This window comes from Salmo trutta, chromosome 12, assembly GCF_901001165.1.
Source record: "Salmo trutta chromosome 12, fSalTru1.1, whole genome shotgun sequence".
NCBI lineage: Eukaryota > Metazoa > Chordata > Actinopteri > Salmoniformes > Salmonidae > Salmo > Salmo trutta.
The window spans coordinates 44,008,513-44,033,306 of NC_042968.1; the positions used below are offsets into that span (position 1 = coordinate 44,008,513).

The window sequence follows — 24,794 nt, forward strand, 5'->3', positions numbered from 1 at the left end:
AACAGGTGCGTGCCTACCTAGACCTAACCAAACGAAAGTGAAACAAAAAGGGATCGATGGCAGCTAGTAGGTCGGCGACGACGACCGCCGAGCTCCGCCCGGCCGAGGAGGGGCGCCACCATCCGTCACTGTCGTGACAGTACTCCCCCCCTGACGCGCGGCTCCCGCAGCGCGCCGTCGCCGGCCTCGAGGACGCCCCGGAGGGCGAGGCGCAGGGCGATCCGGATGGAGGCTGTGGAACTCCCGGATGAGCGCTGGGTCCAGTATGTCCTCCACCGGTACCCAGCACCTCTCCTCCGGGCCGTACCCCTCCCAGTCCACGAGGTACTGCAGGCCCCTCGCCCGGCGTCTGGAGTCCAAGATGGACCGGACTGTGTACGCCGGGGGCCCCCCGATGTCCAGGGGGGGTGGAGGGACCTCCCGTACCTCATTTTCCTGCAGCGGACCAGCTACCACCGGCCTGAGGAGAGACACATGAAACGAGGGGTTAATACGATAATAAGAAGGAAGTTGTAATCTGTAACACACCTCGTTTATTCTCCTCAGGACTTTAAATGGCCCCACAAACCGCGGACCCAGCTTCCGGCAGGGCAGGCGGAGGGGCAGGTTCCGGGTCGAGAGCCAGACTCTCTCCCCTGGGGTGAACACGGGGGCCTCGCTGCGGTGCCGGTCAGCGCTCGCTTTTTGTCGCTCCCTGGCTCGTTCCAGGGATTCCTGCACAGCGTTCCAGGTCTCCCTTGAGCGCTGCACCCATTCCTCCACCGCAGGGGCCTCCGTCTGGCTCTGATGCCATGGCCCCAGGACCGGCTGATAACCCAACACACATTGGAATGGTGACATGTTGGTGGAGGAGTGGCGCAAAGAGTTCTGAGCCATTTCGGCCCATGGCACGAACCTTGCCCACTCCCCTGGCCGGTCCTGGCAGTAGGACCGCAGGAACCTGCCCACCTCCTGGTTTACCCTTTCCACCTGCCCATTACTTTCGGGGTGAAACCCCGAGGTCAGACTGACCGAAACCCCCAGTCGCTCCATAAACGCCCGCCACACTCGGGACGTGAACTGGGGGCCTCGATCTGAGACGATATCCTCGGGCACCCCGTAGTGCCGGAAGACGTGGGTGAATAAGGCTTCCGCGGTCTGCAGGGCCGTAGGAAGACCGGGTAACGGAATCAGACGGCAGGACTTAGAAAACCGGTCCACAACGACCAGGATCGTAGTGTTGCCCTGAGACGGCGGGAGATCGGTCAAGAAATCCACCGCCAGGTGGGACCATGGTCGTTGTGGAACCGGGAGGGGTTGTAATTTCCCTCTAGGCAGGTGCCTGGGAGCCTTACTCTGAGCGCACACCGAACAGGAGGAGACATAGTGCCTCACGTCCCTCACCAAGGTGGGCCACCAGTATCTCCCACTCAGACCACGCACTGTCCGCTCAACCCCTGGGTGACCCGAGGAGGGAAGCGTGTGAGCCCACCGAATCAGCCGATCGCGAACACCGAGCGGAACGTACTTACGACCCACTGGACACTGCGGAGGAGTAGGCTCCGTCCGTAACGCCCGCTCGATGTCCGCGTCCACCTCCCAGACCACCGGTGCCACCAGGCAGGAGGCTGGAAGTATGGGCGTGGGATTGGTGGACCGCTCCTCGGCGTCATGGAGACGAGACAGTGCGTCGGCCTTAGTGTTCCGGGAACCTGGGATATACGAGATGTTAAACCGAAATCTCGTAAAGAACATCGCCCACCTGGCTTGACGCAGGTTCAGTCTCCTCGCCGCCCGGATGTACTCCAGATTGCGGTGGTCAGTCCAGATGAGAAAAGGGTGACGCGCCCCCTCAAGCCAATGTCTCCACACCTTCAGGGCTCTGACCACAGCCAACAGCTCCCTGTCCCCCACATCATAGTTACGCTCCGCCGGACTCAACTTCCTAGAGAAGAAGGCGCAGGGGCGGAGCTTGGGGGGGCGCCCGAGCGCTGGGACAGCACGGCTCCTACCCCAGCCTCGGACGCGTCCACCTCCACTATGAAGGGCAAAGAGGGGTCCGGGTGCGCCAGCACCGGAGCGTCGGTGAACAAAACCTTCAGACGACTAAAGGCCCTGTCCGCCTCCACGGACCACTGCAACCGCACCGGGCCCCCCTTCAACAGTGAGGTAATGGGAGCCGCCACCTGCCCAAAGCCCCAGATAAACCTCCAGTAGTAATTGGCAAATCCCAAAAACCGCTGCACCTCCTTCACCATGGTGGGAGTCGGCCAATTACGCACGGCTGAGACGCGGTCACATTCCATCACTACCCCTGATGAGGAAATGCGTTACCCCAAGAAAGAGACGGCTGGTTTGGAAAACTCACATTTCTCCGCCTTGACGTATAGGTCATGCTCCACCAGTCGCCCAAGCACTTTACGCACCAGAGACACATGCTCGGCGCGTGTAGCGGAGTAGACCAGAATGTCATCGATGTACACCACTACACCCTGACCGAGCAGGTCCCGGAGAATCTCATCCACAAAGGATTGAAAGACTGCGGGAGCATTCTTTAACCCATACGGCATGACGAGGTACTCATAATGGCCAGATGTGGTACTGAATGCAGTTTTCCACTCGTCCCCCCCTCGGATACGAACCAGATTATATGCGCTCCTGAGATCCAATTTCGTGAAGAAGCGCGCCCCGTGAAATGACTCCATCGCCGAGGCGATGAGAGGTAGTGGGTAACTGAAACCCACTGTGATGGCATTTAGACCTCTATAGTCAATGCACGGGCGCAGACCTCCCTCTTTCTTCTTCACGAAAAAGAAGCTCGAGGAGACGGGTGAGTGAGATGGCCGAATGTATCCCTGCCTCAAGGACTCAGTGACGTATGTCTCCATAGCCGCTGTCTCCTCCTGAGACAGGGGATAAACGTGACTACGAGGAAGGGCAGCGCCCACCTGGAGGTTTATCGCACAGTCTCCTCGTCGATGAGGTGGTAATTGGGTCGCCTTCGTTTTACTGAAGGCAATAGCCAAATCGGCATACTCTGAGGGAATGCGCACGGTGGAGACTTGGTCTGGACTCTCCACCGTAGTTGCACCGATGGAAACTCCTATGCACCTGCCCGAGCACTCATTTGACCACCCCTTAAGAGCCCTCTGTCCCCACGAAATCTTAGGGTTGTGAGTGGCTAGCCAGGGAATCCCTAGAACCACTGGAAACGCTGGGGAATCGATGAGGAAAAGACTAATCCGCTCCTCATGACCCCCCCGCATTACCATGACCAGAGGTACAGTGACCTCCCTGACCAGCCCTGACCCTAGTGGTCGACTGTCTAGGGCGTGCACGGGGAAGGGTTGGTCCAACTGGACCAGGGGAATCCCTAACTTAGCCGCGACCCCACGGTCCATAAAACTCCCTGCTGCGCCTGAATCGACTAGCGCCTTAAACCGGGAGTGAGGGGAGAAACAAGGAAAAGACACTGACACATACATGTGACGTACAGGGGGCTCTGGGTGAGGCTGGTGCTGACTCACCTGAGGTGTCAAAGGAGCGCTCTGCCTGCCGTCTGGACTCCTAGGGGAGTCTCCCCAGCACTGGTCCACAGTGTGCCCTCTGCGACCACATGAGGTGCAGGAGCGACCTCCCCCTCCAGTCTTCCTGGCTGCTGCCCCCCCTATCTCCATAGGCGTGGGAGCAGGAGGGCTGGAGGGTGGAATGAGCAGGGCCCGGGTCGGACGTCCGCGGGCGGCCAGCAGATTGTCCAGTCGGATGGACAGATCCACCAGTTTGTCCAGTGTGTGGGTCGTGTCCCGACAGGCTAATTCCCGGCGGACGTCCTCCCTCAAACTACAACAGTAGTGATCTATAAGGGCCCTCTCATTCCACCCTGCTCCCGCGGCCAGGGTCCGGAACTCGAGAGCGAAATCCTGCGCGCTCCTCGTCTCCTGCCTCAGGTGAAACAGCCGCTCACCCGCCGCTCTCCCCTCCGGGGGATGATCGAATACTGCCCGAAAGCGGCGGGTGAACTCTGGGTAGTTGTCCCTGGCTGAGTCCGGACTGTCCCACACGGCGTTTGCCCATTCCAGGGCCTTACCCGTGAGACAGGAGACGAGGACGCTGACGCTCTCCTCCCCCGAGGGAGAGGGACGAACGGTCGCCAGGTATAACTCCAACTGGAGTAAGAAGCCCTTACACCCAGCGGCCGTTCCATCGTACTCCCTGGGGGGAGCGAGTTTCACCCCACTGGTACTGGGGGCTGTGGGTGCTGGGGGGGGCGCAGGCTGTTGGACTGCTGCGTTCGGGGGGCCGAGAGCGCGTCGGTCCCAGCTCTCCAGGCGCGCCAACACCTGATCCATGGCGTTCCCCAGCCGGTGGAGCAGGGTGGAGTGTTGGTCCACGGTTTCCTCCATGGACATGGCTGGTGCTGAAGCTCCTGCTGACTCCATTAAGTTGAGGTACGTGATTTCTGTCACGGGCTGGCTCGAAGAACAACAGGAGAGGTAGAGTCAGGCGCAGGAGACAGAGAGTTCGTGACCACACTTCTTTATTTGAAGTAAATGGATGTGGTCGTCAAAGTATAGGGGCGCAGCCCTTAAATATTCTGCGATGGTGTACACAAATAAAATAAACCACTGGCAGAAGGAAAACTTAGTACACGTTCTTTTCGCACACAAAAAACCCGGACAAGCAACACAATCACGTACAACCACATACATCCTACGCTAACCTAAATAACCCCCCCTTACTAATGACTAACCCAAAACAGGTGCGTGCCTACCTAGACCTAACCAAACGAAAGTGAAACAAAAAGGGATCGATGGCAGCTAGTAGGTCGGCGACGACGACCACCGAGCTCCGCCCGGCCGAGGAGGGGCGCCACCATCCGTCACTGTCGTGACATCTACCTCCAGTTACTGTTAGAGGAACGAGCACTGTGTTCAACAATGACTGGTTACAGCTCTACCTCCAGTTACTGCTAGAGGAACGAGCACTGTGTTCAACAATGACTGGTTACAGCTCTACCTCCAGTTACTGTTAGAGGAACGAGCACTGTGTTCAACAATGACTGGTTACATCTCTACCTCCAGTTACTGTTAGAGGAACGAGCACTGTGTTCAACAATGACTGATTACATCTCTACCTCCAGTTACTGTTAGAGGAACGAGCACTGTGTTCAACAATGACTGGTTACAGCTCTACCTCCAGTTACTGTTAGAGGAATGAGCACTGTGTTCAACAATGACTGGTTACAGCTCTACCTCCAGTTACTGTTAGAGAAGGAGCACTGTGTTCAACAATGACTGGTTACAGTTCTACCTCCAGTTACTGTTAGAGGAACGAGCACTGTGTTCAACAATGACTGGTTACATCTCTACCTCCAGTTACTGTTAGAGAACGAGCACTGTGTTCAACAATGACTGATTACAGCTCTACCTCCAGTTACTGCTAGAGGAACGAGCACTGTGTTCAACAATGACTGGTTACAGCTCTACCTCCAGTTACTGTTAGAGGAACGAGCACTGTGTTCAACAATGACTGATTACAGCTCTACCTCCAGTTACTGCTAGAGGAACGAGCACTGTGTTCAACAATGACTGGTTACAGCTCTACCTCCAGTTACTGTTAGAGGAACGAGCACTGTGTTCAACAATGACTGGTTACAGCTCTACCTCCAGTTACTGATAGAGGAACGAGCACTGTGTTCAACAATGACTGGTTACAGCTCTACCTCCATTTACTGTTAGAGGAATGAGCACTGTGTTCAACAATGACTGCTTACAGCTCTACCTCCAGTTACTGCTAGAGGAATGAGCACTGTGTTCAACAATGACTGGTTACAGCTCTACCTCCAGTTACTACTAGAGGAAATAGCACTGTGTTCAACAATGACTGGTTACAGCTCTACCTCCAGTCACTGTTAGAGGAACGAGCACTGTGTTCAACAATGACTGGTTACAGCTCTACCTCCAGTTACTGTTAGAGGAATGAGCACTGTGTTCAAGAATGCCTGCTAAAGTGGGTTAAAAGGACAAATCATCAAATGCATAAAACAATATTAAACATTAAGACACGACCACTGAAAATTACTAATCTGAACCACTTACTACTTAAACTTGACAAAAGTGAATAATGAAGGTCAGTCATTTAATAGATGGAACCTGCATTTTTTATGTTCGCTACAACAAATATTCATGTTCAAGTTAATTCAATCATTTTAATTCAGAATACATAATGTAATTTAATGGCAAATAGTGAATAAAACATAAAAAAGTGAAGTATTTACAACTTCTAAAGAACCTAATGGGTGCTGATGTCACTTTAAGTTTTGAATACTGATATACTTTGAGTTGGGTTTACTACAATGGTTCTAGGCAACGGGAGTTAGCAGAACTAATGACTTTTTACACTGTGTTAAACAGTTAGGAATTTAGCTGAGTTAGCCTGTTTTGAATTCAGTTGACAATGCATTAGGTTGAATTGTTGAAGGTTGTATGTATTGATTGTCTTTTTTGAGGGAGACCTGGCCTTCTTTGGCCTGGGTAACCCTGTCCTTAGGTGTAGTTACTCTTGAAGGAAATGTTGAATACAGCACTATATTTCTATGGACAATTGTGCAAGATAGATATCCCGTTGAACAGTTATGAACAGTTAGAAATTACTGGATCACCTTTAGGTTTGACTTGTTATTAACAATTCTACCTGTCTCTTCAGGTGTGAGAGTGAGCTGAAGGCTAGTGGCTGCCAGTTGGCTCTGGAGGAGGACGAGGGCTTCAGTGACTGGACCCAGAGGTTGGAGAAACGCAGACAGCGCCACCTGGAGGAACAGGAGTCCTGGGAGCAGCATCAGCCCCAGCAGCATCAACCCCAGCAGCAGCAGCATCAGTCCCAGCAGCATCAATCCCAGCAGCATCAACCCCAGCAGCAGCAGCATCAGCCCCAGCAGCATCAACCCCAGCAGCATCAACCCCAGCAGCATCAGCCCCAGCAGCATCAACCCCAGCAGCAGCAGCATCAGCCCCAGCAGCATCAGCCCCAGCAGCATCATTCCCAGCAGCAGCAGCCCCAGCAGCAGCAGCATCAGCCCCAGCAGCATCAGCCCCAGCAGCATCATCCCCAGCAGCAGCAGCCCCAGCAGCATCAGCCCCAGCAGCAGCAGCCCCAGCAGCAGCAGCATCAGCCCCAGCTGCTCAGGCTAAACGTAGCCTCCCCAATCAGGCCCTGCTTGAAGACACGTCCTGGACCTGGGCCCGAGGAGAGGGAGGAGAAGGAGGTAGAGTGGGAACGAAGAGCCAGCAACAAGACACAAGACGCTTCAAGAAGAGTAACAGATGACAAGGTAGAGTTACGATTGTGTACATGCCGTGCTGTATCCAATCATCCCACAAGTCACAGTGTACTCTTTATTCACGGCAGGGCAAAGAGGGGAAAGCTGTTGTTTGGGCTGTGATGCCAAACTTGACCGAACTTTAGATGAGTTGATGCCAATGACGTTTGATGCCAAAACTCAAATTGGACTATAAAGTGTTCTTCTAAATGCTGTTTTGTTTTTAGGTAGTGGAGAAGAAGAAATCTGAGCTGAAGATCTCCTACACCTCTAAAGTCATGAGACACGTCAACAGTAACGGGGAAGCAGCTGGAGCGGAAGTGACCTCATACCTAGTTGCAGGGAAACTGTCTCCAAGGTAACAAACCTAAAATAGTCTATATGTGTGTCCAAAAAGGCACTCAAATCCTTATATAGAGCCTCATCTGGCCAAAAGTAGTGCATTATATAGGGATTAGGGTGCCATTTTGTCTGGTATAAAGTAGTGCACTATAACGGGAATAGGGTTCCATTTGGCTGGTCTAAAGTAGTGCACTATAACGGGAATAGGGTGCCATTTGGTTGGTCTAAAGTAGTGCACTATCAGAGGAATAGGGTGCCATTTTGGACACAGCTTCAGACTGGGGCCAGATCTCACTATTGTAATGTCCAAATTCAATTTAAAGAGGAGAAGAACTCAACACAAAGACTGAAGCTGTCTGAGTTTCTTTATTTATAGTTTCCTTAGTTTCAGTCTTAGCTTCCTGCTACAGATGGAGGATCTTCATTTGAGCCAGTTTGCTACAGCAGGAAAATAATCCTGCAGCAACAGGAAATGTGAATTATAAAGTGGATTATTATTAATGGACATTTTTGAAGCGGTTGATACATTTTCCATAAGGATAGATCAAGTCTGAAATTGAAAAGTGGAAATTACAAATTTCAGAAGCCTTTTTAAACCTCAAATAGACTAGAAGTTTTACATTTCCTGCATTGAAGGAAAGCTCTCCTGCAACACGACGATCAAATGAAAATCCTACATCTGTATGAGTGATTGCTTGTAGAGAGAGAACAGTAACTTCTGTAAAGCATCTATCAGTTCCTACTTCATACTGAACTGAAAAAGACGCATGACAAGATCAGTGACTTTCATCACTTCCTGTATTGGCTCGCTCAACATCCTTCCTTAATTTAACCAAGCCTTTAGAGTGAGCTACTATAGGGTGTTGAGACACAGATAGAGATGGCTGAGACACAGATAGTCATGGATGAGACACAGGAAGACATGGATGACAAACTGAAAGACATGGCTGAGACACAGATAGTCATGACTGAGACACAGATAGAGATGGCTGAGACACAGATAGAGATGGCTGAGGCACAGATAGTCTTGGATGAGATTCAGGAAGACATGGATGACAAACTGAAAGACATGGCTGAGACACAGATAGTCATGGAGGAGACACAGAAAGAGATGGATGACACCCCGAAAGACATGGTTGAGACACAGATAGTCTTGGACGAGACACCGAAAGACATGGATGAGACACAGAAAGAGATGGATGACACACCGAAAGAAATGGTTGAGACACAGATAGTCTTGGACGAGACACCGAAAGACATGGATGAGACACAGATAGTCATGGATGAGACACCGAAAGAGATGGATGAGATGCCTACTTCTTACTTGTTTGTCACTGAAGGAGACAGGTAAAGATTTTAAAGCAAACTGAGGGAATCTTGTTGATTGATAAGATGAGAACTGTCCAAAGTAGTTCATAACTACAGCAGTGGAGATATTAGAAGGTGTTACATTTGTAATGCAGTTTGATCATAGTGAGAGACGGAGCAGCTTCCTCCAACCTCTCCTCTCCTCTCCTCTCCTCTCCTCCAGTCGCAGTGGCAGCTTGGGAGGGCAGAGAAAGGAGGAGGTGGATGGAGAGGTTCCCGTGGGGCTGCTGGAGACAGAGAAGACACCAGGCCAGGGACTGGGCACCCTAGAACAGCTGAGACAGAGACAGCAGGAGGACCAGGAGGAGATGGAGGAGTTGAACCGCAGGAGAGAGGAGAAACGCAGAGCCAGGGAGGAGGAGGAGCACCAGAGAGAGAAAGAGGAGCAGCACAGACAGGAACAGGAGGAGGTGAGACCTGGCTCTGTTATAATGAATGAGAAGGGGGTACCAGTCAGATCCTAGATCAGCACTCCTACTCCGAGACTGGTATGTACACTATCTGAGTATGTATATGCATGTCGATGCATGTTGGTAACACTTCCTATGAACACCCTCTTCATAATGCATTGTAAGCACATTTTTAAAACCTTGTGAGTTCTGACATAATGCATTATAATGCACAGCATGCACAACAGAGGCCTGTTCAGCCTCATGTATGTGTGGGTGTTGTTCTAATGTAGTTTCTCCGTCTGCAGGAGGAGAGGAAGAGGGTGTGTTCTAATGTAGTTTCTCTGTCTGCAGGAGGAGAGGAAGAGGGGTGTGTTCTAATGTAGTTTCTCTGTCTGCAGGAGGAGAGGAAGAGGGGTGTGTTCTAATGTAGTTTCTTCGTCTGCAGGAGGAGAGGAAGAGGGGTGTTTTGTTCTAATGTAGTTTCTCTGTCTGCAGGAGGAGAGGAAGAGGGTGTGTTCTAATGTAGTTTCTCCGTCTGCAGGAGGAGAGGAAGAGGGGGTGTTGTTCTAATGTAGTTTCTCCGTCTGCAGGAGGAGAGGAAGAGGGGGGTGTTGTTCTAATGTAGTTTCTACGTCTACAGGAGGAGAGGAAGAGGGGGTGTTGTTCTAATGTAGTTTCTCCGTCTGCAGGAGAAGAGGAAGAGGGGTGTGTTGTTCTAATGTAGTTTCTCCGTCTGCAGGAGGAGAGGAAGAGGGGTGTGTTGTTCTAATGTAGTTTCTCCGTCTGCAGGAGGAGAGGAAGAGGGGTGTGTTGTTCTAATGTAATTTCTCTGTCTGCAGGAGGAGAGGAAGAGGGTGTGTTCTAATGTATTTTCTCTGTCTGCAGGAGGAGAGGAAGAGGGGTGTGTTGTTCTAATGTAGTTTCTCCGTCTACAGGAGGAGAGGAAGAGGGTGAAAGACGGGATGGAGAGTAAGAGGATGTCGGCTTCAGAGAGAAGGATGAAGAACCTCAGTATTTCCAGCATTGAGGGAGACGAGTCCTTCAGCCCCTTCAGTCCCATGAGCCCCACCTTCAAGGTACTACTGATGTCCCGGTATCTATCAATCAATCAATCGATCACATAACTTCAAGATACTTCTGATTTCCCATATCATTTACCACCATACACGTCACCTTGTCATTCACCTATCATCTAATCACATGCCCACAGATGTAGAGAACATGATTTTTATTAGAACCAAAAATGTTTAAATGGATTTCTTCTTATACAGGATGTAGCCCCTAAAAACCTTCTAGGATGTATTTCACAGCATATCAGTCCCCTTTCTGTTCACTCTGCCATGCGGACTCACACAGTGTTACTGTGCTTGATGTAGCATGTCTGTCACTGTGTTCTGTTCCATTCTTCATGCCATCCTACCAGAAACTACTCCTTCTGTTCTACCCAGTAAGTTCTAGACTGTCTGTAAGTGTAGTGTGTCGATGGATATAACTGTGTTGGCTCTGTGATGTGAAGTGAGAGTCCTGTATGCTCTGTGGTTGTATGACAGGTAACACCAGTCTCTACTTAGAGTCTGATATCAGTATGACTAGTCACACTGGCTTCCTTTGGTTCCGTTTTGACTTGCTTCATTTGTTTTCAGAAAATGTTTTCAACACTCCTTCTCAGACAAAATGAACCATGACAGATTTGAAACAAACCTTCTAGTCTGAAGACACCTTTTACTAACTACTAAATATGATATACTTTCACTATCAACTCCTTGATGAACAAAACAGTTTGTCTTGTCAATCTTGTCGTAGAACACAAAAGACAATGTTGACTACAGGATCACTTCTCAATATTTCTTCTCTCACTTGGTGTCATCACACCACCTCTCCACCTCTTGCATGTCATGTTGACACATCATCCTATATTTCTTCACCTTGATGTTTTTTTAAGTGTGAAGAAATGCTTCCTGTGTTGACAGCATGTAGAGAGTTTTAGTCTGTGTTCTAACATCCATACTGGTCTACCTTTTAGAATCCACTATGTTACTATGGATATTGGAACAGAGCCTTTGTGTGCCTTCCAAATGGAACCCTATTCCCTTTATAGTGCACTACTGTTGACCAGGGCCCATAGGGTGCCAGAATAGGGTTCCATTGGGGACATAGATGTTGTGTTGTGCTATGTGTGTAGCTGCGTGTGGTTAGCTTTCCTTAAACACTCCAACACTTCACAGATTGTCATGGGTTAATTCATGTCTTCATGGGTTAATCCATTTTTTTATGGGTTAATTCATGGATCGTCATGGGTTAATTCATGTCTTTATGGGAAAGCACCCGACTTTCTTTTCTGGCTCACAGCTAAATAGGATGTACCACACGTTTGCATCGCTCAATAGCAACCTTGCTAATGTGCCAACTGTTGAGTCAACCAATGAAATGACTCACTCAGTCCAATTTTTTCTGTGCTTCTGTTAAACCAGTAAAGCACTAGTAATACTCCTATTACAAGTAGGAGTGGCGCAGCGGTCTAAGGCACTGCATCTCAGTGCTTGAGGCGTCACTACAGACACCCTGGTTTGATTCCAGGTTGTATCACAACCAGCCGTGATTGGGAGTCCCACAGGGCGGTGCGCAATTGGCCCAGCGTCGTCCAGGTTTGTCTGGTATAGGCCGTCATTGTAAATAAGAATTTATTCTTAACTGACTTGCCTAGTTAAATAAAGGTTCAATAAAATACATTTAGAAACAAATATATTTTCCTTAAAATCAATTGGACAAAACACAAAGATTTAGGAAACTATTAGGAAAATAAACCATTTTGACCGTGGAAAAGTGTTCCTCTTACTGTATCTATCTGATCGAAAAGAAATTGTCTGCAGCAGTGGCATTGGCTTGTGTCTTTCCTGTCATCAATGTGCTTCCCTGTGATGTGTGTCCTTCCAGAATGACACCGAGGAGAGGATGACGTCTGAGAATACCTGCACGGTGAGTTTCACCTTGGAGACCCAGCGTTCCAGAGGACAAACGTATTTCAGAATATTTCATCCAAATCAAAATTATTCTGTGTTGTTTTAGATTCTGTCCCCCTGTTAGATTCTGTTCTCTGTTTGCTTTTATAACTAAACAGAAAGGAAAAAGTTCTAATAAATCTCAAGGAATCATCAGCATGATATTTGTTGTTGTATATGATGCATTACTACAGAGATCTGGATCGATTTTTACTTCAAATGTAATACAAAAGTTTGGTGCTTCCTAATCTGAAGGGGGAAACATAATATAACAGAACACAGAATGATTATTTTTATGTGGATTAAAGGTTCTGGAACATTGACCCCATGCAGGGGTCATTCCAGGTTAAAGGTCACCATGGGGTTAACTGTGACACAAAGGTTCCGTTCTGTTGTGTTCTGTGTGGTCGTAACGTGACACCACTTGTCAGCTGTCTGTCTTTTTGATGTCATTCTGCGCTTCATACAAACTCAGCTCTTGTTTCTAGCCTGGTCCCAGATCTGTTTGTGCTGTCTTGCCAAATATAGAGATTGTCATGCATCAATGACCATATGAGTTGGCAAGACAACCCAAACAGATCTAGGAATAAGCGATCCTGTTTCACCTTCCCTCCAAAGACCTTCTGAGCCGTTGTTACTACATCAGCAACAGGAAGGTGTCCATATTATGAGCCATGCTGATGGGTAATATATTGACAACTTAAAGGGGAAGATTGTTCCTTTCAACTTACTGTGTGCCCCCTACATATACCTTTAACAGGTCATGACAGTATTATACACCTTTAACAGGTCATGACAGTATCATACACCTTTAACAGGTCATGACAGTATTATATACCTTTAACAGGTCATGACAGTATCATACACCTTTAACAGGTCATGACAGTATCATACACCTTTTACAGGTCATGACAGTATTATATACCTTTAACAGGTCATGACAGTATAAACCACAAATGCTTTAACGAGAAGGAATGCTTTGGAATCTTAGGAATACGCTGTATTGATAATGTAGGGCTGCTGTAGATAAATAATGTAGGGCTACTGTAGATAAATAATGTAGGGCTACTGTAGATAGATAATGTAGGGCTACTGTAGATAGATAATGTAGGGCTACTGTAGATAGATAATGTAGGGCTACTGTAGATAGATAATGTAGGGCTACTGTAGATAGATAATGTAGGGCTACTGTAGATAAATAATGTAGGGCTACTGTAGATAGATAATGTAGGGCTACTGTAGATAGATAATGTAGGGCTACTGTAGATAAATAATGTAGGGCTACTGTAGATAAATAATGTAGGGCTACTGTAGATAGATAATGTAGGGCTACTGTAGATAGATAATGTAGGGCTACTGTAGATAGATAATGTAGGGCTACTGTAGATAGATAATGTAGGGCTACTGTAGATAGATAATGTAGGGCTACTGTAGATAGATAATGTAGGGCTACTGTAGATAGATAATGTAGGGCTACTGTAGATTGAAGTTGTTAGCAGTTATGCTAGGTAGCTTCAGATATATTATCTCTCAATACAAACCCAGTGTACTTGTTCCCCTCCTCAGATCAACGAGAGGACTGAGTCTCTCAACCGCTCTTTGCAGAAAAGGTGAGTGAAAATATCTGAAGTCAAATAGTTGACTTTCTTCATGAGCAGAACGTAATAAAGTAGACAAACTGTGCTCTAATTAGCGAAATAGAAAAGCAGGGATTTGGCAGGTGCTACGCTCTCTCTCTCTCTCTCTCCTCTCTCTCTCTCTCTCTCTCTCTCTCTGTCTCTCTCTCTCTTTCTCTCTCTCTCTCTCTCCCTCTCCCTCTCCCTCTCTCTCTCTCTCTCTGTCTCTCTCTCTCTTTCTTTTTCTCTCTCTCTCTCCCTCTCTCTTTCTCCCTCTCTCTCTCTCTTTCTTTTCTCTCTCTCTGTCTCTCTGTCTCTCTCTGTCTCTTTCTCTTTCTCCCTCTCTCTCTCGCTCTCTCTCTTTCTCCCTCTCTCTCTCTCTCGCTCTCGCTCTCTCTCTCTCTCTCTCTCTCTCTGTCTCTGTCTCTCTTTGTTGCATCACCTCTTTGTCAGTGATGATTTATGCGTACTAGGTCAAACCAGATGTGTTTTCTTTGGTGGCTGCTGGTAAGATAGATGGGCGATATGCTTCCAGAGGAGCCTCGCGCTGAGATAGATTAGATATCTGATCCTATAGCAGCAGTGTGGTGGAATACATTAGATATCTGATCCTATAGCAGCCGTGTGGTGGAATACATTAGATATCTGATCCTAAAGCAGCTGTGTGGTTAGATAGATACACGCTAACACTAGTATGGCCGGTGCAACAGGTACACTCCTCATGGTGAGATAGAGATAGTACGCTCATGTAGCAGCCGCCAGGCTCCTTTCTGTCTGCAGCTGTCCATTACTGATGCTAACTGGATCCACCTCTACCCTGCTGTCCCGCTGTGGGATATAGAAAGGGATTCATATTGGGATAGCAGCTTTAAATCAGACATAGAAAAGCCATGAGGACTTTTATGATAGTGTTGTGTTTTTTTGTTCGTCCCCAGAGAATGGTGAGAGAGAGGAATTAGCTAGGAGTCTGAGGGCCTTAAGACAGAGAATGGTGAGGGATATCATTAACTAGGAGTCTGAGGGCCTTAAGACAGAGAATGGTGAGGGAGAGGAATTAGCTAGGAGTCTGAGGGCCTTAAGACAGAGAATGGTGAGGGATAGGATTAACTAGGAGTCTGAGGGCCTTATTAAGAGATGAAATCATCAGGTGAGCTGGTGTTTTATTGCCTCTCTGTTTCCCATCCGTCAGAGGACACACACACACACACATAAACATGCACGCAGGCACACACACTCACGCACACACACACACTTGTAAGAGGGAACATTGCGTGAGGATAATAGCCCCTTTCATAAAATGTGAACATGATGGAACGCATTATCAGAGAGTCAATGACATCATCGTAACTAATGGTAACCCAAACACCCTCAACACAAAGCATCTGTCACTGTCTCTGTTGGTGGAAGACACTGCTAATAAAGTTTCAAGATTTCCGGTGTCACATTTATCTGGCCATAATCAGGGGGACAGGAAGATATTATATTAAAGCAGATGGAAGACATCACTGTTTAGAGGATCTCTGATATAGTCTATATATGCATAGTCACTTTAACTATACATTCATGTACATACTACCTCAATTGTCCCGACCAACCGGTGCCCCCGCACATTGGCTAACCGGGCTATCTGCATTGTTTTCTGCCATCCACCACCCGCCAACCCCTCTTTTACGCTACTGCTACTCTCTGTTTATGATATATGCATAGTCACTTTAACCATATGTACATGTACATACTACCTCAATCAGTGCCTGTATATAACCGGTGCCTGTATGTAGCCTCGCTACTGTATATAGCCTCGCTACTGTTATTTTCACTGTCTTTTTACTGTTGTTTTTATTTATTTACTTGCCTATTGTTCACCTAATACCTTTTTTGCACTATTGGTTAGAGCCTGTAAGTAAGCATTTCACTGTAAGGTCTACACTTGTTGTATTCGGCGCATGTGACAAATAAACTTTGATTTGATTTTGATTAGATATTATTTTAAAGCAGATGGAAGACATCACTGTTTAGAGGATCTCTGAAATATTCTATAGATATTATATTAAAGCAGGTGGAAGACATCACTGTTTAGAGGATCTCTGATATATTCTATAGATATTATATTAAAGCAGATGGAAGACATCACTGTTTAGAGGATCTCTGATATATTCTATAGATATTATATTAAAGCAGGTGGAAGACATCACTGTTTAGAGGATCTCTGATATAGTCTATAGATATTATATTAAAGCAGGTGGAAGACATCACTGTTTAGAGGATCTCTGATATATCCTATAGATATTATATTAAAGCAGGTGGAAGACATCACTGTTTAGAGGATAGTCTGTGTTGATACAGTTGAAGTCGGAAGTTTACATACAGCTCAGCCAAATACATTTAAAGTCCATTTTTCACAATTCCTGACATTTAATCCTAGTAAACATTCCCTGTCCTAGGTCAGTTAGGATCACCACTTTATTTTAAGAATGTGAAATGTCAGAATAATAGTAGAGAGAATGATTGATTTCAGCTTTTATTTCTTTCATCACATTCCCAGTGGGTCAGAAGTTTACATACGCTCAATTAGTATTTGGTAGTATTGCCTTTAAATTGTTTAACTTGGGTCAAACGTTTCAGGTAGCCTTCCACAAGCTTCCCACAATATGTTGGGTGAATTTTGGCCCATTCCTCCTGACAGAGCTGGTGTAACTGAGTCAGGTTTGTAGGCCTCCTTGCTCGCACACAATTTTTCAGTTCTGCCCACAAATTTTCTATAGGATTGAGGTCAGGGCTTTGTGATGGCCACTACAATACCTAGACTTTGTTGTCCTTAAGCCATTTTTAAGCCACAACTTTGGAAGTATGCTTGGGGTCATTGTTCATTTGGAAGACCCATTTGCGACCAAGCTTTAACTTCCTGACTGATGTCTTGAGATGTTGCTTCAATATATCCTCATCATTTTCCTTCCTCATTATGCTATTTCTTTTGTGAAGTGCACCAGTCCCTCCTGCAGCAAAGCACCCCCACAACATGATGCTGCCACCCCCGTGCTTCACGGTTGGATGGTGTTCTTTGGCTTGCAAGCCTCCCCCTTTTTCCTCCAAACATAACGATGGTCATTATGGCCAAACAGTTCTATTTTTGTTTCATCAGACCAGAGGATATTTCTCCAAAAAGTACGATCTTTGTCCCCATGTGCAGTTGCAAACCATAGTCTGGCTTTTTATGGCGGTTTTGGAGCAGTGGCTTCTTCCCTGCTGAGCAGCCTTTCAGGTTATGTCGTTATAGGACTCGTTTTACTGTGGATATAGATACTTTTGTACCTGTTTCCTCCAGCATCTTCGCAAGGTCCTTTGCTGTTGTTCTGGGATTGAATTGCACTTTTCGCACCAAAGTACGTTAGTCTCTTGGAGACCGAAGGCGTCTCCTTCCTGAGCGGTATGACGGCTGTGTGGTCCCATGGTGTTTAAACTTGCGTACTATTGTTTGTACAGATGAGCATGTTACCTTCAGGCGTTGGACCAGACTTGTGGAGGTCTACAATTTTTCTTCTGAGGTCTTGGCTGATTTCTTTTGATTTTCCCATGATGTCAAGCAAAGAGGCACTGAGTTCGAAGGTATGCCTTGAAATACATCCACAGGTACACCTCCAATTGACTAAAATTATGTCAATTAGGATATCAGAAGCTTCTAAAGTCATGACATCATTTTCTGGAATTTTCCAAGCTGTTTAAAGGCAATCAACTTAGTGTATGTAAACGTCTGACTCACTGGAATTGTGATACAGTGAATTATAAGTGAAGTAATCTGTCTGTAAACAATTGTTGGAAAAATTACTTGCGTCATGCACAAAGTAGATGTCCTAACCGACTTGCCAAAACTAGTTTGTTAACAAGAAATCTGTGGAGTGGTTGAAAAACGAGTTTTAATGACTCCAACCTAAGTGTATGTAAACTTCCGACTTCAACTGTATGTGGTCTAGTCTGTTTGACATTTCCAGGTATAGTCTGTGTTTATATGTGGTCTAGTCTGTTAGACATCCTGGTGAGACTAGAGACGTCCTGCTCCTCTGGCTGGGCAGTGAGCTCCTGGTGAGACTAGAGACGTCCTGTTCCTCTGGCTGGGCAGTGAGCTCCTGGTGAGACTAGAGACGTCCTGCTCCTCTGGCTGGGCAGTGAGCTCCTGGTGAGACTAGAGACGTCCTGCTCCTCTGGCTGGGCAGTGAGCTCCTGGTGAGACTAGAGACGTCCTGCTCCTCTGGCTGGGCAGTGAGCTCCTGGTGAGACTAGAGACGTCCTGCTCCTCTGGCTGGGCAGTGAGCTCCTGGTGAGACTAGAGACGTCCTGCTCCTCTGGCTGGGCAGTGAGCTCCTGGTGAGACTAGAGACGTCCTGCTCCTCTGGCTGGGCAGTGAGCTCCTGTGCTATAGCCAATGTAAATGGAGCTGATTGGGTTAAACCACACTTGCGTGAAGCAAGAGTAATGCTTGTGGCATGCAGGAGGCCTGGGCTCAGACAAGTGTTCAAACATTTTAGGTTGACTTGGAAGAAGAGCATAGGGAGTATAAGTCTACTATCACTTTATTTAGTATATGACCCACAGGAATCTTTAGCCATACCCAAAATAGCCATCAAAGGAGTGTGGACTCATTAGATGTCTTAAGTATTAGCTATACCTTTACTTAGCAATGAAATATGCAACCCTAACCCTACCTCAGGGTACTGTCAACCCTAACCCTACCTCAGAGTACTGTCAACCCTAACCCTACCTCAGGGTACTGTCAACCCTAACCCTACCTCAGGGTACTGTCAACCCTAACCCTACCTCAGAGTACTGTCAACCCTAACCCTACCTCAGAGTACTGTCAACCCTAACCCTAACCCTACCTCAGGGTACTGTCAACCCTAACCCTACCTCAAGGTACTGTCAACCCTAACCCTACCTCAGGGTACTATCAACCCTAACCCTACCTCAAGGAACTATCAACCATAACCCTAACCCTACCTCAGAGTACTATCAACCCTAACCCTAACCCTGCTTCAGGGTACTATCAACCCTAACCCTACCTCAAGGAACTTTCAACCATAACCCTAACCCTACCTCAGAGTACTATCAACCCTAACCCTAACCCTGCCTCAGAGTACTATCAACCCTAACCCTACCTCAGAGTACTATCAACCCTAACCCTACCTCAGAGTACTATCAACCCTAACCCTACCTCAGGGTACTGTCAACCCTAACCCTACCTCAGGGTACTGTCAACCCTAACCCTACCTCAGGGTACTGTCAACCCTAACCCTACCTCAGGGTACTGTCAACCCTAACCCTACCTCAGAGTACAATCAACCCTAACCCTACCTCAGAGTACTATCAACCCTAACCCTACCTCAGAGTACTGTCAACCCTAACCCTAACCCTACCTCAGAGTACTATCAACCCTAACCCTACCTCAGAGTACTATCAACCCTAACCCTACCTCAGAGTACTATCAACCCTAACCCTTCCTCAGAGTACTATCAACTCTAACCCTACCTCAGGGTACTGTCAACCCTAACCCTACCTCAGGGTTCTGTCAACCCTAACCCTAACCCTACCTCAGAGTACAATCAACCCTAACCCTACCTCAGAGTACTATCAACCCTAACCCTACCTCAGAGTACAATCAACCCTAACCCTACCTCAGAGTACAATCAACCCTAACCCTACCTCAGAGTACTATCAATCATAACCCTAACCCTACCTCAGAGGACTATGAAAGAATGATGTTCATTGAATAATATGTCTTGTTTTAAAACAGTAACAGCATCAAGAAGACCCAGCCTCCCATCCCCATCTCCAAGATCGACAACAGACTGGAACAGTACACTCATGCCATAGAGGTATACTATGCTGTACTTCACTATACTTTACAATACTATACTATACCTTACCATGCATTGCAATACTATACTATGCCTTACTATACCTTACAATACTTTACTATGCTTTACTATACTATACTGTACTATGCTATACCGTACTATACTGTACTATACTGTACTCTACTTTACTATATTTTACTATGCTTTGCTATACTTTACTATACTTTGCTATACTTTACTATGCTTTACTATACCGTACTATACGTTATAATGTTTTACTATACTTTACTATACTTTACTATGCTTTGCTATACTTTACTATGCTTTACTATACCGAACTATACGGTATAATGTTTTACTGTACTTTACTATACTTTACTATGCGTTACTATACTATACTATACTTTACTATAATTTACAGTAGTTTAAAATACTTTACAATACTGTACTTTACTATACCTTACTGTGCTTTATACTATACTGTTCTTTACTATACTTTACTATGTCTTACTATGCTTTACTGTACTTTACTATACTTTACTATACTATTCTTTACTTTACTTTACTGTACTTTACTATACCGTACTATACGTTATAATGTTTTACTATACTTTACTATACTTTACTATGCTTTGCTATACTTTACTATGCTTTACTATACCGTACTATACTTTAGAATGTTTTACTATACTTTACTATACTTTACTATGCGTTACTATACTATACCGTACTTTACTATACCGTACTATACGTTATAATGTTTTACTATACTTTACTATACTTTACTATGCGTTACTATACTATACTATACTATACTTTACTATACCGAACTATACGTTATAATGTTTTACTATACTTTACTATAATTTACAATACTTTACAATAGTTTAAAATACTTTACAATACTGTACTTTACTATACCTTACTGTGCTTTACTAAACTATACTGTTCTTTACTATACTTTACTATGTTTTACTATGCTTCACTATGCTTTACTGTACTTTACTATACTTTACAATACTATTCTTTACTTTACTTTACTGTACTTTACTATACCGTACTATACGCTATAATGTTTTACTATACTATACTATGCTTTGCTATACTTTACTATGCTTTACTATACCGTACTATACGTTATAATGTTTTACTATACTTTACTATACTTTACTATGCTTTGCTATACTTTACTATGCTTTACTATACCGAACTATACGGTATAATGTTTTACTGTACTTTACTATACTTTACTATGCGTTACTATACTATACTATACTTTACTATAATTTACAATAGTTTAAAATACTTTACAATACTGTACTTTACTATACCTTACTGTGCTTTATACTATACTGTTCTTTACTATAATTTACTATGTTTTACTATGCTTTACTGTACTTTACTATACTTTACTATACTATTCTTTACTTTACTTTACTGTGCTTTACTGTAATGTACTATTAAGTACTGTAATATACTACACTATACGATACTATACTGTACTATTGTTTTCCAACTCCAGTGCTCCAGTTCCTCCAACAGCTCACATTAGGAGTTCCCAGAGTTGATTAACACTGTACTGTATTACACTAATCTACTGCTATCTTACATCCTCTGAGTTTTCATCCCCTGTACGACCGATAACATTTAAAGCTACTCCTTTATTTAGCTGAACTTAAACCGTAACGCAGGAGTGGCCAAGCCTCCCCCGAACAGAGAGAAACTGGCTATGCAGGCTTTTTCTTTATCCTTGTTTAACAACACAGTGTAACCAATTCAGTCCAGACAGTAAACGGAAGTTAACGGTCATGTCTCATCTGTCCAGACGTCCTCTAAGGAAGCCAAGGCAGCCAGGCAGCAGGCTCTGATGGACCTGCCCAGCCCCACTGAGCCTGTGGCCTCCAAGAAGAACCTGTTTGAGGCCGGGGAAGCTTGGAGCCAGACCCCCAGGGAAACACCTTCCAAGGTAGGGAAAGATGACATACGGACAGCCATTGTCTTTGAACAGGGGGCTGGATATCCAAACGTATTCAGTTGATGATAAATAGAGACTCTGCATACTGAAACATGCTCTTATTGATGACAGACCTCTAACCACTTTAGTGAACACTATCCAATGGTATTAAGGCATCGGTGGGCCTCTCCTCCATTTTTAGTGAACTCAATCATCAAATTAATCATAACACAAAAGTAGCATTTATACCTTACCTTATTCGATTTTTTTGACGGGGAAAAATGTGCAGTGTTCAACATTTCTGTCAACGTGCCAGATTTAGCAAGTTGGTTCATTTTCCTCTGTAGTCCATAAATCAGTGACTTAATGGAAAATGCTTTTGCGCCTTTTGAATAGGAAATAGGGTGCCATTTGTTATGTTAATACACGACTTCATCATGATTCATCATCTGTGTTTCTCAGGATACAGAGGGTCTGAACGTAGGCGTGGCCGACCTCATCCACCAATGGGTGAAAGGGAACCCAGACGGAAGCTGCAAAAGCCTCTCCAAGCCAGCAGTGAGTAACAACAGTCACCTGTCTTTCCCAATTCTCTCAGAGCTACTCACGATGACTTAGTTACATCAGAGCTACTCACGATGACTTAGTTACATCAGAGCTACTCACGATGACTTAGTTACGTCAGAGCTACTCACGATGACTTAGTTACGTCAGAGATACTCACGATGACTTAGTTACGTCAGAGCTACTCACGATGACTTAGTTACATCAGAGCTACTCACGATGACTTAGTTACATCAGAGCTACTCACGATGACTTAGTTACATCAGAGCTACTCACGATGACTTAGTTACATCAGAGCTACTCACGATGACTTAGTTACATCAGAGCTACTCACGATGACTTAGTTACATCAGAGCTACTCACGATGACTTAGTTACATCAGAGCTACTCACGATGACTTAGTTACATCAGAGCTACTCACGATGACTTAGTTACGTCAGAGCTACTCACGATGACTTAGTTACGTCAATACGACAAGTCGACAACAGTTACGACTCAGTTACGACTCAGTTACAACTCAGTTACGACTCAGGTACGACTCATACTAAATATCTATCCAACTTTGAAATAGTCAACTGTAGAACTACGTCAGGAGTGGCCTCCTCCTGATGGCTAAGGGGTGTGGAGGCTTTTGCTCCAACACTGCTGTAACACTCCTGATTCAGCTAATCAGGCTTCTGGTTGGAAGCTTATTTTCTGGATCGGGTGTGTTGGAGCAGGGTTGGAGTAAAAGCCTGCACACCCAACAGTCCTCCGCGACAGCTACTTGTGAATCCGTTGATCTGTCATGTAGTTGAAGTGAAACTTAACTCAGCTCACTGACATGTCAATCTTGACAATTCTGTTGCTGCACCTTCTCTTCTTCTTCTCCTTCTCCTTCTTCTTCCCCTTCTTCTTCTTCTCCTTCTCCTTCTTCTCCTTCTCCTTCTTCTCCTTCTCCTTCTCCTTCTCCTTCTCCTTCTTCTTCTTCTCCTTCTACTTCTTCTTCTTCTTCTCCTTCTCCTTCTCCTTCTCCTTCTCCTTCTTCTTCTTCTCCTTCTTCTTCTTCTCCTTCTCCTTCTTCTCCTTCTTCTTCTTCTTCTCCTTCTCCTTCTCCTTCTCCTTCTCCTTCTTCTTCTTCTCCTTCTACTTCTTCTTCTTCTTCTCCTTCTCCTTCTCCTTCTCCTTCATCTTCTTCTCCTTCTCAGTTTTCAACTGTCTTCCTACATCTCTGGTACATTCTAATCTGTCCCTTCTTCAAGGTAACTGTTCTCCATCTTTCCTTCATATGTAACATATATGTGAATATATTACCACCCTATGGCTTTATCATCAGTCTCATATGTAGGCCTACTTTATCAATGTCAAGTCAGACATGTATTGTCATATTGTACTTCCCAGGATATATCAAGTCTGGTGATTGTACTATTTCTATAAAACGCTGCCCCCTGTGGGGGGATGTTAGTATAGCAGAGTAATAATCAAACCCAACCTCTCTCTCCTGATTGGTACAGTAGCCTCTGTATCTACATTCATGACACAATATTATCTGCAGTAGCTTGAATAAGATTTAATCCGCTATCTGTTCGTGTTCATATTTTTTGTCTATATATTTGTATTGATAACACCGTAAAGCACAAGAGTGACAGAAGGGTATTAACGTGTTGATGTGTGTATCTTCTCTAATGGTTCATGTGTGTTTGTTCTGTCAGGAGGTGAAGGCCGGTGATGTTCTGAGCAAGAAGAACCTCTGGGAGAATCTAGGAGACTCTTCACCGGCTGGGAGAGCAGGGAAGGTAGTGTAGGCTTAAATCCAATTAACAAATCCATTCATTCATTAAACTACATTATATATACAGTGCATTCGGAAAGTATTCTGAGCCCTTAGATTTTTCTAAATGTTGTTATGTTACAGCCTTATGATTTGCAAATGTATTAAAAATTAAAAACAGAAATACCTTATTTACATAAGTATTCAGACCCTTTGCTATGAGACTCAAAATTGACCTCAGGTGGCCAACTGGTAAATTCAATTGATTGGACATGATTTGTAAAGGTACACACCTGTCTATAAAAGGTCCCACAGTTGACAGTACATGTCAGAGCAAAAACCAAGCCATGAAGTCGAAGGAATTGCCTGTAGAACTCCGAGACAGGATTGTGTTGAGGCACAGATCTGGGAAAGGGTACAAAAAAATTATGTAGCATTGAAGGTCCCCAAGAACACAGTGGCCTCCATCATTGTTAAATAGAAGAAGTTTGGAACCACCAAGACTCTTCCTAGAGATGGCCGACCGGGGAGAATGGCCTTGGTCAGGGATGTGACCAAGAACCCGATGGTAACTCTGACAGAGCTCCATGGTTCCTTTGTGGAGATGGGAGAACCTTCCAGAAGGACAACCATCTCTTCAGCACTCCACCAATCAGGCCTTTATGG

The 24,794-nt window shown here is 45.5% G+C and overlaps 2 protein-coding genes across 5 annotated transcripts in view; both read left to right on the top strand.

The window, feature by feature from the left end:
• LOC115202549 (putative cyclin-dependent serine/threonine-protein kinase DDB_G0272797/DDB_G0274007) overlaps nucleotides 1–7,659 on the top strand; it is an 80,133-nt gene extending 72,474 nt beyond the window's left edge. The window contains exons 3-5 of the mRNA XM_029766673.1: nucleotides 6,685–7,107; nucleotides 7,189–7,309; nucleotides 7,525–7,659. Of these exons, the coding sequence (XP_029622533.1) occupies nucleotides 6,685–7,107; nucleotides 7,189–7,309; nucleotides 7,525–7,659 (679 nt within the window). The remainder of the gene's footprint in view (nucleotides 1–6,684; nucleotides 7,108–7,188; nucleotides 7,310–7,524) is intronic.
• A 794-nt stretch (nucleotides 7,660–8,453) lies between these two features.
• LOC115203609 (caldesmon, smooth muscle) overlaps nucleotides 8,454–24,794 on the top strand; it is a 28,995-nt gene continuing 12,654 nt past the window's right edge. For 2 of the 4 annotated variants that reach the window (XM_029768417.1, XM_029768415.1), the window contains exons 1-9: nucleotides 8,454–8,986; nucleotides 9,171–9,417; nucleotides 10,335–10,475; nucleotides 12,334–12,375; nucleotides 13,965–14,008; nucleotides 19,797–19,878; nucleotides 21,686–21,826; nucleotides 22,277–22,372; nucleotides 24,070–24,153. In XM_029768417.1, the coding sequence (XP_029624277.1) occupies nucleotides 8,520–8,986; nucleotides 9,171–9,417; nucleotides 10,335–10,475; nucleotides 12,334–12,375; nucleotides 13,965–14,008; nucleotides 19,797–19,878; nucleotides 21,686–21,826; nucleotides 22,277–22,372; nucleotides 24,070–24,153 (1,344 nt within the window). In that variant the 5' untranslated portion in view covers nucleotides 8,454–8,519. The remainder of the gene's footprint in view (nucleotides 8,987–9,170; nucleotides 9,418–10,334; nucleotides 10,476–12,333; nucleotides 12,376–13,964; nucleotides 14,009–19,796; nucleotides 19,879–21,685; nucleotides 21,827–22,276; nucleotides 22,373–24,069; nucleotides 24,154–24,794) is intronic. The other 2 variants (XM_029768418.1, XM_029768419.1) reach the window with 2 other exon arrangements.